The 15,438-nt window shown below is 41.5% G+C and overlaps 1 protein-coding gene across 1 annotated transcript in view; it reads left to right on the top strand.

Annotated features, from left to right (window-relative positions):
* Positions 1-15,438, top strand: part of PPIP5K2 (diphosphoinositol pentakisphosphate kinase 2) — a 189,953-nt gene that overhangs the window by 113,541 nt on the left and 60,974 nt on the right. Inside the window, exons 15-19 of the mRNA XM_073624575.1 lie at positions 1,390-1,515; positions 4,632-4,753; positions 5,512-5,694; positions 11,892-12,033; positions 12,338-12,561. Of these exons, the coding sequence (XP_073480676.1) occupies positions 1,390-1,515; positions 4,632-4,753; positions 5,512-5,694; positions 11,892-12,033; positions 12,338-12,561 (797 nt within the window). The remainder of the gene's footprint in view (positions 1-1,389; positions 1,516-4,631; positions 4,754-5,511; positions 5,695-11,891; positions 12,034-12,337; positions 12,562-15,438) is intronic.

The following is a 15,438-nucleotide window of genomic DNA, read 5'->3' on the forward strand; positions in this document are numbered from 1 at the left end:
TCTATCCATTGAGGACCCCAGACAATGGCTGGAGCTGCTGTGCTCGTCCCCGTCACTGGAATGATTAGCTTCAGGTAAGAAAAGGGGGGAGGGGGGAGTCTGGGTGGCTTCTGCAGGACATAAGGTTGTTCATCTTAAATTGACTGTAAAGTCTCTTTTTTTTTTTTTTTTTTTTTTTTTTTAATAACAAACATGTCATACTTAACTCCTCTGTGCAGTTGGTTTTGCACAGAGCAGCCTGGATCCTCCTTCTTGGGTTTCTCTTTGCTGCTCTTGGCCCCGCCCTCCTGTTGAGTGCCCCCTCACCCAGCAGCTTTCTATGGAGGCACCCAAGCCGAGTCAGAGCTCCATGTATCCATTCAGACACAGAGTCTCGGCCTGGCCACGCCCCCTTTCTCCCCTGATTGGCTGGCTGAATTTGACAGCCGCGGGAGCCGATGGCGCCGCTATTGTGTATCAGCCAATCAGGAGTGTCCTGGATGGCTTAGACATTCGTGGACATCACTGGAGAGAGAGGGGGCTCAGGTAAGTAATTGGGGGGGGGGGTGCTGGGGTGGCTGTTACACACAAAAGGTTTTTTATCTTAGAATGCATTAGGATAAAAAAACCTTCTGCCTTTTCAACTCCTTCAATGCATAAACGTGAGGGCTTACAAGTTTGTCACTTATTTCGCTTGCCATGGTGATTAGAATGCTAACTGTAATGCCCCGTACACACGGTCGGACTTTGTTCGGACATTCCGACAACAAAATCCTAGGATTTTTTCCGACGGATGTTGGCTCAAACTTGTCTTGCATACACACGGTCACATAAAGTTGTCGTAAAATCCGATCGTTCTAAACGCGGTGACGTAAAACACGTACGTCGGGACTATAAACGGGGCAGTGGCCAATAGCTTTCATCTCTTTATTTATTCTGAGCATGCGTGGCACTTTGTCCGTTGGATTTGTGTACACACGACCGGAATTTCCGACAACGGATTTTGTTGTCGGAAAATTTTATAGCCTGCTCTCAAACTTTGTGTGTCGGAAAATCCGATGGAAAATGTGTGATGGAGCCTACACACGGTCGGAATTTCCGACAACAAGGTCCTATCACACATTTTCCGTCGGAAAATCCGACCGTGTGTATGGGGCATTAGTCTCCCACTACTTTGCTGGCTCTTCAGTGATGTGAGACCAATGTATACATGGAAAGATCATCCGTGACATGGTGAGATTATGCTGATGTAGTCATTAAGTGAAATAAAAGCCAGATGGCAATTGAGTCCACCTCCATCTGTCCAAAAGTAAAGGTTCCATTTTAGGTGGCTTTGTGCGTGAAGGCAAAATGTTCACTTTCTGTCCCGATTTGTACTGATTTTTGCATTACTTGTTTTTTTTTTTTTAGACTGTCGAAGAGAGGAGCCATCACTACTTTTAGTCCTTAAGTGGGGAGGTGAGCTGACTCCTGCAGGGCGAGTTCAAGCAGAGGAGCTTGGTAGGGCATTTCGGTGCATGTATCCTGGAGGACAAGGTAATAATGTAAAGCTTCAGGGTAACTGTAATAGGCATTATGCAGGAATGTGTAATGAAAACACAGTAGATATCTTTGAATTAATTTTTTTTATACAGTTAGTCAAATTGAAAAAAGACATGTCTGTCTAGTAGACATGTGCACTGCCAAAAAATTAGTTTTTTTTTTTCCTTTAGTTTCATTTGTTTTTTCGTTTTATCGGATCATTCGTTATGATCGGCATTCATTATGATCGGCATTCGTTATTTCGATAATTCGTAACTTCAGATGCATTCGTATTCGTTACGTTCCATGCGGCATTCGTTCGGATAATTCGTATTCGTTACATTCACTAACAGCCAAATTTGAAAGGAAATTCCAATACCTATAATTTAATAGTTTAGAACTATTATTATAGTTTTTAATTATTATTTATAAATAATAATAAAAAAAAACTAGAGTAATGATTTATAATTTAATTATTATAGAAAATACGAAAAACAAAATTATCCGAATGTTTTTCGTTCTTTCGGTTTTTCATTCTTTCTGATTTTTGTTCTTTTGCATTTTCCTTCTTTTAGAGAGTTTGTTCTCGAAAAAAAATTGTCAAAATTGTCTTTTGTCATTCGGATGCATCCGAATGAACGAATATGCCGAAATTTGATGAAAAACTAATTCGGAACTAAACGAATTGCACATGTCTACTGTCTAGTTCAACCAATAGAAAATATGAATAATAATAAAAACATCTATTTAATGCAGAGGAAGGCAAAAAGCCCCTATAAAACATGGACCAATTTGCTCAAACAGGAATAAAAAGAAATTCCTTCCTAATCATCTAAGACAATCTGATATTTATTTATATTATTTATTTCAGGTACTTATATAGCGCCGTCAATTTACGCAGCGCTTTACATATACATTGTACATTCACATCAGTCCCTACCCTCAAGGAGCTTACAATCTAAGGTCCCTAACTCACATTCATACATACTAGGGACAATTTAGACAGGATCCAATTAACCTACCAGCATGTCTTTGGAGTGTGGGAGGAAACCGGAGTACCCGGAGGAAACCCACGCAGGCACAGGGAGAGCATGCAAACTCCAAGCATTCCCCGGATCAGCAGTCTCTGGTGGTATCACTTATAAATGTTAATAGCCATTTTCATCTGTGCATTTTGGAATGCATCCAATTAAAATAAGTACATAAAAATCCACTGAACGGGCTAGAACTAGTTCCTGAAATGTATTCCACGTTTTTATAGCCCCTACTGTGAAGAATTCATATAAAGTGACAAGCGCGCATCCAAACAAAGTATATAATAATACGATGTATGTGAACCCAAAAAAATGTGTTTATAACACTGTAAATGTGACAATAATTTATATATAAAAAATTAATTATATGAAAAATAGATGTATCCAATCTCTAAATTATACCAACATGCTTCAAACACCGTGGTAAAAACAAGAATATACAAATATATCCCTATATATACTAAAAATACCACCTAAAATTGTGCTAATGTGATACAAACCACAATGTTGCTATAACTAGTGACCGGCAACAATGTAGCATCCACTCAACACTTCAAACTCATGCTGAAAATTGTGCTAATGTGATACAAAACACAATGTTGCTATAAATAGTGACCGGCAATAATGTAGCATCCACTCAACACATCAAACTCATACTAAAAAAGTGTATCAGTGAGAATTTTTCTTATTAATTAGCCTGTGTAAAACTTAAACAAGTCCACATTGAAATGATGTTGATGATGGATCACACATCTTCTAATTGGAATAAACCGATGATCTTCCCGCTCACAGATACGATAAAATTAACCGCTTACCGGATCAGATGGATCTCCAGTCAAAGAGATCATATGGGCTTGTTGCATTAGCCTGCCGGCTTCGGTGATGGCCACCTGGATGTCAGTCACGGGGGATATCCTCATCCACTTCAATCGATCCGCAAACAGGCACTTTTTATCTTATTTCAATCACTGGTTTCCACAACCGTGGAGAGAAGGGTTAATTATCTCCCTTGGGTCATCCACAGAGAAACCGAACCCCTCCAATTGGCTGGTTCACAACAGTTGTTATCAGCTGAAATAAGATAAAAAGTGCCTGTTTGCGGATTGATTGAAGTGGATGAGGATCCCCCGTGATTGACATCCAGGTGGCCATCACCGAAGCCGGCAGGCTAATGCAACAAACCATATGATCTCTTTGACTGGAGATCCATCTGATCCGGTAAGCGGTTAATTTTATCAATTAGAAGATGTGTGATCCATCATCAACATAATTTCAATGTGGACTTGTTTAAGTCCATTTTTGCCAGTCACTAGTTATAGCAACATTGTGGTTTGTATCACATTAGCACACTTTTAGGTGGTATATATAGGGATATATTTGTATATTCTTGTTTTTACCACGGTGTTTGAAGCATGTTGGTATAATTTAGAGATTGGATACATCTATTTTTCATATAATTTTTCATTAATTTTTTACATATAAATTATTGTCACATGTACAGTGTTAAAAACATGTTTTTTTGGGTTCACATACATTGTATTATTATATACTTTGTTTGGTTGCGCGCTTGTCACTTTATATGAATTGTTTTGGGTCTTTTTTGTATTTTTGACCTACACAAGCAGCTGCACCGATTATTGAATTTTGTATGGTTAGCGCAAGATTTTTTTCTCCTACTGTGAAGAAGCCTACATGCAGGTTAAACCTCTTTTCCTTCTGATTTGCAGAGAGCTTTCATGCCCTTTGTAATGACCCTAAAGTAAATAACACTACATTAAGTTCTCTACATGGGCCATATTTGTATTTATACATGGTGATCATATCCCCCCTTAATTACCTTTTCCCAAGAGAGAATACATTCAGTACAGCTAATCTTTTCTCTAAACTGAGGTCCTTTGTGTCTCTTATGTTTACTTGCCCTTCAGGTCCCCAATATACATGGACATTACGTACTTCTTTAATCAGAAAGTCAAAAGTATTGACCCGTGCCTAACTTCTGCTATATCAATATCCAAACAAACCCCTTCATCAAAAGTGTACCAGTTTTGTGTGATATCCACATATGTGTAATCTAAAGTAATGTATATCGTTTTTCAGGCGACTATGCTGGATTCCCAGGATGTGGCTTGCTCAGGTTACACAGTACTTACCGACATGACCTGAAGATCTACGCCTCCGATGAAGGGAGAGTCCAGATGACTGCAGCAGCTTTTGCTAAAGTATATTGATATGTGGTTTCAATTTCCAGCTTTCCTGGATCTGCATATTAGTTTTTTTTTTTATAGAAAAAAAAAGATAAGATAAGAATTCCTTACTTTTTTATTTTTTATCTCTGTTCTAAAAAAAAATAAATTTTTTGCACTAGTTAAAATGGAAAAGAACTATAACATACCTGTAGAATCTATATGGTACCCATACATAACCAAACTTTCAAAAACACCTTATAAAGAGGCCCTATGGAAAGAATGACTTCTTAATACTGTAAATTGCACAGTTGGACCCTGTGCCTATTTATACTACAGAGATTCTATAGCATCTTGGAAGCTGTAAAAAAGTAGCTTATTCTCAGCCTTTGGGAATGTCATAATTTGGATATCAGTTTGGAGGGGCACCCTGGACTTTAAAGGCTGTTTAAAGCAAGTTTGGTATAAACTACAGCTGTGACTGTTTTTTTCCAAGCACAGGTTTAATTTTAATTAGTCTTATTGAATATTTTTTGAAAATCAGATACATTTACGATTGTGTTTTCAGGTTGTGTTTATATGTCTTTTAAACAGGTAGCAGCAAATATATGAAGTGTCCAAGGACTTCTTTGTTTTTACCTGTTAGCTGTCAGTTGCATTCTCCTTTTCCTATTGGTAGAGAGGGTAGGAATTGAAAATGGGAAAGTCTTTTGGTTGCTAGAGGGAAAATTATAAACAGTTCTTCCTTGAAAGTTCACAAGCTTGGTCTTCGCTTTTACCAATTTAATTCCTAGGGTTTGCTGGCTCTGGAAGGTGAGCTGACCCCAATACTTGTGCAGATGGTGAAAAGTGCCAACATGAATGGTCTCTTGGATAGTGACAGTGACTCATTAAGCAGCTGTCAGCATCGAGTGAAGGCACGACTTCATGAAATACTTCAGCGGGATCGTGATTTTAGTACTGAGGACTATGAAAAGGTAACTTTGGAAGATGGAGGAAGGAATTTTTATGTCAGTCTTGCTGTAAGTTATTGCAGTACTTTAAGTGCCGGTTCACACTGGGACAACTTGTCAGGCGACCTAGCCGCCTGACAAGCAGCGTCCCGTTCTGTACAATGGAACTGTTCTAATCGGAGCGACGCAAGTCGTTCCGACTTAGAAAAAGGCTCCTGTATGACTTTGGGGGCGACTTGCATTGACTTCTATACAGAAGTCATTTTGCAAGTCGCCGCTTCTGACGTGTCCAGGTCACCTGAGGCAGTCGCGCTGCAAGTCGTGCTGCCTCAGTGTGAACCGACACTTAGGGTGCTAATTTACCAAAATGTCTGTCTTTGCATAATTCAGATCAGTCATTTTGCCTGCCTAGTGTCAATAATTTGCAGCTTCCTTGTGTTGTAAGAAACAAAGGACCACAATCTCAATATCCTCCTGCACATCTGCTTGCTGCTGAAACAGATTGTATTCAATAATACATTGGCATTTAAGCCTAACACTGATTGATCTTAAAAATTTTCCATCCTCCTGCATACTCTGTGTAAAAAAATAAAATAAAATAAATCTGTATCCTCATTTAACGACTTGCCTGTTTAACGGCCGCTCAGACTTACGACCAGCTCTCCCCACCCGAACGACTCACTGTACATCATTGTATTGTACAGTACATAATTCTCATTTGTTCTCTGTACTTATGCAAATGTAAACATTATTAAGCTGGAGTGTTGTGTTAAGACCTTTTTTTCACAATACTGTAGTGTAGTTAAGAATGCTTAAAATATTGATTACTTGTGGCTCCTCGTTTAACAACCAATTTGTTTAACGACCTGGTCGTTGGAATGGAACCTGATCAAGTGAGGAGAACTTCATCTTTTTTCAGTCTGGTCACTTGTTCTGGCAGCTCAAGCTCCCCTTTGTCATGGCAATGCTTGACAACAGCTGAGAATTCTGGAAGCTGTGGCATCCCCCATAGGCTCCCATGGCCCAGCCGTTGTTAACGCTCCTTCCTGTCCCCTGCTGCCATCACTTAATGACACAGGAAAACAGAAGCTGCATTATCACATTACCAGAGCGGAATTAAAAAAATATTTTAATTTTTTACACAGGGTGAGCAGGAATAGGTAAGAGGAGAGGGGCAGATGGTATAATTCCAATGTCTTAGGCATTCATTGAACTGTAAATTAGCACTTAGTTAGTGGCAAGTTTCACTAATGTTAGCTATATGAAAAGCAAAAGGTTTTATTTAGCTTTAGATAGCAAAGAAAAGACCCCCATCAGGTTACCTGAGACCTCATTCGATCCAGTGCCGTGCAGCTTCAGCTTTTCTCTCCCCTCACTTCTGGGTCTCACTGGCTTTGATGGGGCACTGAAAGCCATTGGCTCCTGTTGCTGTCCATTAAAGCCAGTGGCGGGGGAGGGTGGGGCCGAGTCCCGCTGTCTGTGTTAATGGATGCAGCAATGGGGCTCGTGAGTGAGCAGGCATGAGTGCCCCCATGGGAAGTGGCTTCCCATGGAGACAGTGGAAAGAGAAGAGGGGCCAGGAGCGCCGGAGGAGGACCTGAGAAGAGGAGATTCGCGGACGCTCTGTGCAACTCCATTGCACAGAGCAGGTAAGTATAGAGATTTTTTTTTAATCTTTTACATTTGCTTACAATTGAGTAAATCGGTGTCCAAATCTAAATGATAAAATGTTGTTTTATGATATGAGGCACAAGGAGATAGATAACATATTGTCAGGCAATTTTTTCAAATCCCAAATCTACTGTTTTCCTTCATAGCGATAAATACCTGGTGGGGGTTCTAACCCTTCCACATTCTATTCAACACTTAAAGTTTTGGCTTCCCATACCCTTAAATAGAGTATGATGATGTCAGTTGTTTCACTGAAAAATGAACAGCTATATTCACTAACTAGTTGGATAGATAGTTCTGATTTGGCCTATGGGTCACCGATGTGGCGCAAGTACACAGTTATGACTGTACTTGCTGCATGCTTATTCCTGGTCAGTGACTCAAAGTATATAAGAGATCAATAAATGGCCTTGAATTTTCAGAAGGAGGTTGGCAGTTGTAGCCTAGCCTACAACACAATATCTCAAGAAAGTGAGTACACCACTCACATTTTTGTAAATATTTTTACATCTTTTCATGTGACAACACTGAAGAAATTACACTTTGCTACAATGTAAAGTACTGAGTGTGCAGCTTGTATAACTGTAAATTTGCTGTCCCCTCAAAATAACTCAACACACAGACATTAATGTCTGAACCACTGGCAACAAAAGTGAGTACACCCCTAAGTGAAAATGTCCAAATTGGGTCCAAAGTGTCAATATTTTGTGTGGCCACCATTATTTTCCAGCACTGTCTTAACCCTCTTGGGCATGAAGTTCACCAGAGTTTCACAGGTTGCCACTTGGCACTGTCTTAACCCTCTTGGGCATGGAGTTCACCAGAGCTTCACAGGTTGCCACTGGAGTCCTCTTCCACTCCTCCATGATGACATCACAGAGCTGTTGGATGTTAGAGACCTTGCTCTCCTCTACTTTCCGTTTGAGGATGCCCCACAGATGCTCAATAGGGTTTATGTCTGGAGACATGCTTGGCAAGTCCATCACCTTTACCCTAAGCTTCTTTAGCAAGGCAGTGGGTCGTCTTGGAGGCATGTTTGGGGTCGTTATCATGTTGGAATGCTGTCCTGCGGCCCAGTCTCCGAAGGGAGGGGATCATGCTCTGCTTCTGTATGTCACACACTTGTTGGCATTCATGGTTCCTCAATGAACTGTAGCTCCCCAGTGCCAGCAGCACTCATGCAGCCCTAGACCATGACACTTTTACCACCATGTGTAGGGGTTGGGGTGAACGTTGGATTACAAATACTCCTACAGAGGCACCATCCCTGGAAGATAAACAACTATGTTTCAAAAAATGTGGAACAGGATGTGACTTTAATTATGCCTCAGAGGAGTGTAAACAAATAGGATACAATACTATGAATATAGAAAAGTAGACAAATTTTATTTAACTGCCATAAGGCAGTACCTTCTAAAAATCAAGTTAAGATACATTACAGTCTTTATGATTTGAATTCAGGGTGTGCAGGATGCGTAGGCCAAATCTCTGTAACTGTTTGGGACCTGCACACTCTGAATTCAAATCATAAAGACTGTAATGTATCTTAATTAGATTTTTAGAAGGTACTGCCTTATGGCAGTTAAATAAAATGTGTCTACTTTTTTTATAATCATAGTATTGTATTCTATTTGTTTACACTCCTCTGAGGCACAATTAAAGTCCCATCCTGTTCCACATTTTTTGATACTCTTACCACCATGCTTGACTGTAGGCAAGACGCACACTTGTCTTTGTACTCCTCACCTGGTTGTCGTCACAGTTCGGGGGGTTAACGTCAGGTACCAAATTGTCCTGCCCCTTTGCTCCACTAAACTCCCCATCCTTTTATACTATTTAAACTTACTGGTTACCTATCTCCTTGACTTTGAAAAAACGCATGCACAGGAAACACATCGTCGAGGTGACCGAGAAGCTTGCGGGTCACTGCAGCCCATGAGGTAGTAAAGGCTTCACAACCTCCAGCAACGCCAATCGTCCTGTATGTCAGCCATTCCAGCTCTTGTTGTTATCCATTCGGTCATTGCATAACCCCAGGATACTTCCATACAGCGGTGAGCAACAACCCAATCGTCTGGCTATAGCAGGAGAGAGCAGCGTGTACCTATCTGAAGCATCACGGTATTTCCTCCCCTTCCTGTCAGCACTCCAGCTGGTCTGGCATTTCTAACATGTGACACACGGAGCTTGTTTTTCCATCTCCCTGCTGATTGCTGCCTCCGCCTCCTCCTTCCCCTCCTGCCATGTTTCACACGCTGGTGAGTGACTTGTACAGTTGGCTACAGCGCAGCAGGGGTATTGGTGCCCTCCCTGCAGCGAGGGTTGTCCCCATATCTGGATGCTGTCAGCCATTCGTTGCTCTGTGGACTCCTGGTGACACCATAAGCCTGCTCTATTCTCTATTTTTTTATCATTCCCTACTGCTCCTTGTTTGACAAAAGGATTGGATTTTATGGCCATCAATGAATAAACTAGTTGTATTCACGTTTAACTGACTGCTGTGAGACTGCTTCTTCCACTAACCCATTGAGCGCTGGATTGTTTTGTTTTGTTCTGCTCCATCCATATCCTCCAGCTATGGCTGCCGTCCAGCTGCACTGAGCTTAGACCCCACGCCACTGACTGTGACCACTTCTTATTCACACATGGACACGTTTTAGCGCTGGTGAAATTTTTTGTTTATCACTAAGTGGAGTGTCAGAGCTGGCGGCTCTTTCATGCAAGGAGCCTTTCTTGGTCGCACATCATAAGGTGATGTTGAGTCCTAATCCATCTCTATTGCATAGAGTGGTTTTTAGTTTTCACTTGAATCAGGACAGTGTCTTGCTTTTATAATTTTCTTCTACTCCACAGTCAGCAGGAGAAAGATCTCTACCTACTCTATCGCTCATGGTCTACTTGAGTTGTCGGCACAGGTCAGGAATCCTGATTTGTGCAGCTAGAAGAGCCCAGGAAGGGCAGTGGATCTGCAAGTTTATGAATGATGTGAAAGACTAATGTTCTGCTTACATTGCCAGAAGGCCCCAAGAAGGGACAGGCAGCATCGAAGTTGACTATTTCCGCCAAGTGATTGTTCAGGCGTATGGATTAAGGGCAAAGGCTCCACCTTTTCCAGTAAGGGCACAATCTACCAGACGAGTGAGTGCTTTATGGGCAGTTCATTAAGCATCGATGGCTCAGATTTGCAAGGCTGCTACTTGGTTTTCAGTGCATACATTCACTAGGTTTTATCAAGAGAATGTTAGGACTCAGGAGGATGTTGCATTTGGACGCAGTGTACTGCAGGCAGCAATATAGATCCTGTTGTTCTAAAGGTGTTTCTATGGTTATAATGGGTTCCCTCTCCTCAAAAGCATTGCTTGGGGACATCACAGTTAGTTATTATGACTGCTATGTGTCCCATGATATACAATAAAGAAATGAGGATTTTTTTCTACAGCTTACCTGTAAAATCCTTTTCTTGGAGTACATTACAGGACACAGAGATCCCTCCCCTCTTGTCTGGGAAGTTTATTGCTTGCTACAAAACTGAGGTACTTCCTGTGTAGGACGGGTTATATAGGGTAGGACTTCTTGTTTGATTGATTTACCAGTGTTCATTCACCAATAGGTGGCGTATAACCCAGTAAGTTATTATGGCTGCTCTGTGTCCCGTGATGTACTCCAAGAAAAGGATTTTACAGGTAAGCTGTAGAAAAAAATCCAAATTTAAACTTGGATAGCATAGGGAAGGGTTACCACCCCTGTAACATTTGTTTTGCTGTCTGTGTCCCTGTTCAGAAGATTTCACCTCACTTTCTGCCCCAATGACAATTGGATTTTGAAAATTTTGGGTTGTTATGGAAACATCCTTGGTGATAAAGCTTCAGAGGAGATGCCTTTTTGCCATAATAACTCTTACAGGAGTTAATTTCCCTTCCTAGGGGGAGATTGTGAATGTTTGTAACTAGGGGGTCGTCTGTACTTTACATTGTAGCAAAGTGTCATTTCTTCAGTGTTGTCACATGAACAGATATAATAAAATATTTACAAAAATGTGAGAGGTGTATTCACATTTGTCAGATACTGTATTTCTTTTAGTACAGGTTTTCTTTATGTATCAGAACTCCTTTTTAATAGTGTCATAAGTGACTGTTTGTCCTAGGACACATCAAAACTGAAAAGTAACCCTAAACAAAGTAGCCTGCCTTAATTTTTCCATTCTGGATTCATAAACACAGCCAAAAAAGCAGCTATCAGAGCCCTGTATAAGCTAAACCATTCTGGTAGATGGATACTAATTTTTTTTTTTTTTTTACATGTGTTGTTGAAATGCAACTGTACAATTGTTCCTCTCAGAAGCGAAAGCATTGTGTGTGTGCATGTTTGTGACCATGAACAGGGCCTCTTGCCAAAGGTTCCTGAGATAATGTGACAAGCTAATGTTGTGCATACTCCCCTGTGCCAATTGTAATGTTTATCATTGAAGTTGATTTAAAAAAAAACCCTAAAACTCTTCAAAAACAATGTTTTTACTGAAATATTAAACTGCTTCAATTTTGTACTTTTAGCTGACTCCTACTGGAAGCATATCACAGATTAAATCCATGCAGATTGTAAAGAATCCAGTGAAGACTTGTGACAAAGTGTATTCATTAATTCAAAGCCTGACTTCCCAAATTCGACTAAAAATGGAGGACCCAAAATTTGCAGGTAATATAATCTACAATATGTGCATTTAAAAAAACTGCCATAAAAAAAAAAAAAAATAAAAAAATAAAAAACTGCTATGTGTTTTTTCAAGGGTTTTGTTTGTAATTTTTTTAAAGGCTTTAATACAACCATCGCTTTGGTTTCAAATTAAAGCATCAATCTTAATAATGGGACCCAGACATGCATGTTGCTGGTGTTTATAAAGCTGTGCTTGCTGACCTGTCCTGAAAAAAAAATGTATTCTGCAGTGATTCATTCTGATTTAAAATGAGAAACACTGACATTTTGCACTGTCCTTATATAGATATTCAGCTCTACCACAGTGAGACTTTGGAGTTGATGCTGCGTCGATGGTCCAAACTGGAAAAAGATTTCAAAACAAAAAATGGAAGATACGATATCAGCAAGATTCCTGATATTTATGATTGTATAAAGTATGACGTGCAACATAATTACTCATTAAAACTGGAGAACACGATGGAATTGTATAGGATATCCAAGGCACTAGCTGATATTGTCATTCCTCAGGTAACTTGGCTTTATTTGACTGTAGTGGATATGAGTGAACTGACCACTCAGTTTGGCTATGAGTCTTTGGCCATCCTACTGCCTGGTACACACGATGAGATTATCAAACAAATGATCGTCTGTTGTTTTCCATGCTAGTTTCATATCGAAAATAAAGAGTTTACTAAAGTGACAAATTCTCATACAATAGAAAACAAATTCTGAAGTGATGTAATGTGTTGTAGTGTATTTTATTGTATTTTCGCACAACTGTACTGATTAAGCGAAAATCATATGATCTGGTATTGTACAAGAAAATTTTCGTGCTTGTCCCATCGGGTAATATCTGATGAACTGTTGAGATCGGCTCTCGAAAGGTGTGTACTAACGATCAGATTATCCTACGATCGATTTGAAAGCGGTATTTCCCTAAACATCTTTCAGGACAGCACCTGAGAGAGTGGCTCCATCCACTTGCCAACAGGAAGCACATCTTCCACCGAACTTTAAAAGGAGGCTCCTTCCCACATGTTGCCAGTTTTTGTGTTTCCTCCGGTAGGGAACACTTAGTGGGGAGTCAGGAACTCTTAGGTGCTGTCCTAAGAGCACAGGCTTCCTGCTCCACCGTTTTTTGTTTTACCTTAGAGAGCTTGTTCCTCTCATTCCACAGAGCACTGCTGGATGGGCTCCTTCTTCCTCTTTAAAGTGCTCGGGGAGAGCCGGTACTGCTGCAAGCGCCACTCCTGGGTGGCATTTTTTCTTTTCCTTGCAAACGCCTTCCTCTCTAAAAACGGCGACATCTTGGGAATGGCAGTCAGTGACCACATCCACCGGAAGTGAGGTATGCGGAAGGGAGGGTGTCCACAGAGCAGGTGCGCGGCGTTATTTCTGCCTGAGGGCACAGGGGGAGAAGGGAGGAACAGGGCTGGTGCATATTTGCCAGTTGCGGTCCGGTGCAGCAGCGCTATTGGAGTCCAAAGCCGGTGTCCTACCCACACACACACACACACACAATGCAGCACGATGGACTCGATGGTGGCTCGTGGAACAAGCACAGGCACAAACAAGGCCCAGGTAAGTGGCAGATGTAATACTGTTTACTCTTTTTTTACTATGGTGTCGCTCTCTTTCTAGCCCCCGACCCCCCCCCCCCCCGTCCCTGTCTGGTGACAGGAGCCTGTCTGGGCACATGGCACATGAGGCGACTGTTGTTTCTCACTGTGCACCTGTGGCGAGCCTTTTTGAAAGGTCAGGTTGTCTCACTGGGATGATTTTTTCTTGTGTCCCTTTTTTGTGTCAGGGCAGGCCAAGAGCTCTGATCCGGTGGCTAAAAGGAAGTGTCCTTCATGCAAAGTTACCTGAAGGCTGGAAGAAGACCTTATGTCAAATATGTATTGACTCTCTAGTTAGAGGAAGCTTCTTCCGCATGCAGCAATTTGATTGCATCAGTTAAAAAAGAACTAGATGCCACCATTCAATCGTTTCGTTCTTCACTAGCAAATCCATCCCTAAGCAGCCAGCTGCCTCACAATCCTCTCAGGACTCACTATTAATCCCAGTGGTGGAGGCTGAAGCAGGTTCTCTTACCCAAGATGGACATTCCCCCTCTCATTCTAAGGAAGAATCGGATGAGGAGGAGGAGGAAGGAATGAATGGAGAATACACCTTCTAAATACAAACTGTGTTTAGAACAGGTAGATGGCCTGTTAAAAGCAATTTATTCTAATCTGGGCCTAGAAGAGGAGAGAAATAAATGGTCTCTGCATGACAGGATATACGCAGGTCTCAGTGAGCCTAAAAATTGTACTTTCTTTATCGTACATCACGGGACACAGAGCACCATAGTAATAACGATTGACACTGGTATAACCAAAAAGGAAACAGGAAGTGCCCCTCCCTATATAACCCTTCCCATACCGGAAGTATCTCAGTTTTTTTACCAGTGTCTAAGGTGTTGGTCACAGTAGATGAAGTGCTAAGAGAGAGTAATCCCTGACGGGATCAAGGAACTGTACAAACTGATCCATCTAAAATGCTTGAAAGCCAAACGATGGTACCTGGGCCTCGTGGAAGAAGAAACAAGGTTTTTGCCTGTAATGCTTCTCTTTTGAGAGCTGGACCCTGGGATCCTGCATCCTGGTCATGTTAATACAGCCAAAGAGTTTTCCGGCAGTGGTGCTGTATAGGTCCAAGGGAGTGGACCCGTGAAAGGGGACCCAGTCCTTGAAGGTTTGGCATGACACGGCCCACTGTGATGGGTGAAGGCTGGATCTGTCTGTGATGGTTTCCAGTAGTCCTGTGGTGGGAATCAGAAAGACAGGAAATGTGTGTGTGTGTGTGTGTGTGTATGTGTGTATATATATATATATATATATATATATATATATATATATATATCTTTTTCACTTGATCTTTCTGGTGCCTTGCCTGTGTTTTGCCACTAGAGGGTCTAAATGCTACATACCTGGCTTCAGTAGGGGTTTGGGGGGACCATCCACCATCAAAGAGGTCAGGTTCCCCCCTGCTGAAGACCCCCCCCCCCCCCCCGATCTGCCCTCACTCCAGGGCCGGCTATCTCCACGCAGAGCGTGGGAAAAGGATCCTTTAAAAAAAGGTGGAGCCTAAGTCAGCGGAGGCGTGGCTTAAACGTCACCGGCGTGCACGTGGAGCACAAGGCTCACTGCTTAAAAGCTTTACACTCAAAGTGTCTGGTTGGTTGACAGAGGGACACAGAGCATACAAGTGGTATGTAAGCTGTATGGGTGTGTGGATGCAGGCATTTTTAAGGGGCACGTTTTACTCAGCATTGAGACTGAGCATTTATAGCAGCATGTTATGTAATTGCTAGACTAAAGCTCGGCAGTAGATGCAGTTTGTTTAGTACCTCTGCTTTTTTTG

The sequence above is a fragment of the Aquarana catesbeiana genome, linkage group LG01 (assembly GCF_042186555.1).
Source record: "Aquarana catesbeiana isolate 2022-GZ linkage group LG01, ASM4218655v1, whole genome shotgun sequence".
NCBI classification, from domain to species: Eukaryota; Metazoa; Chordata; class Amphibia; order Anura; family Ranidae; genus Aquarana; species Aquarana catesbeiana.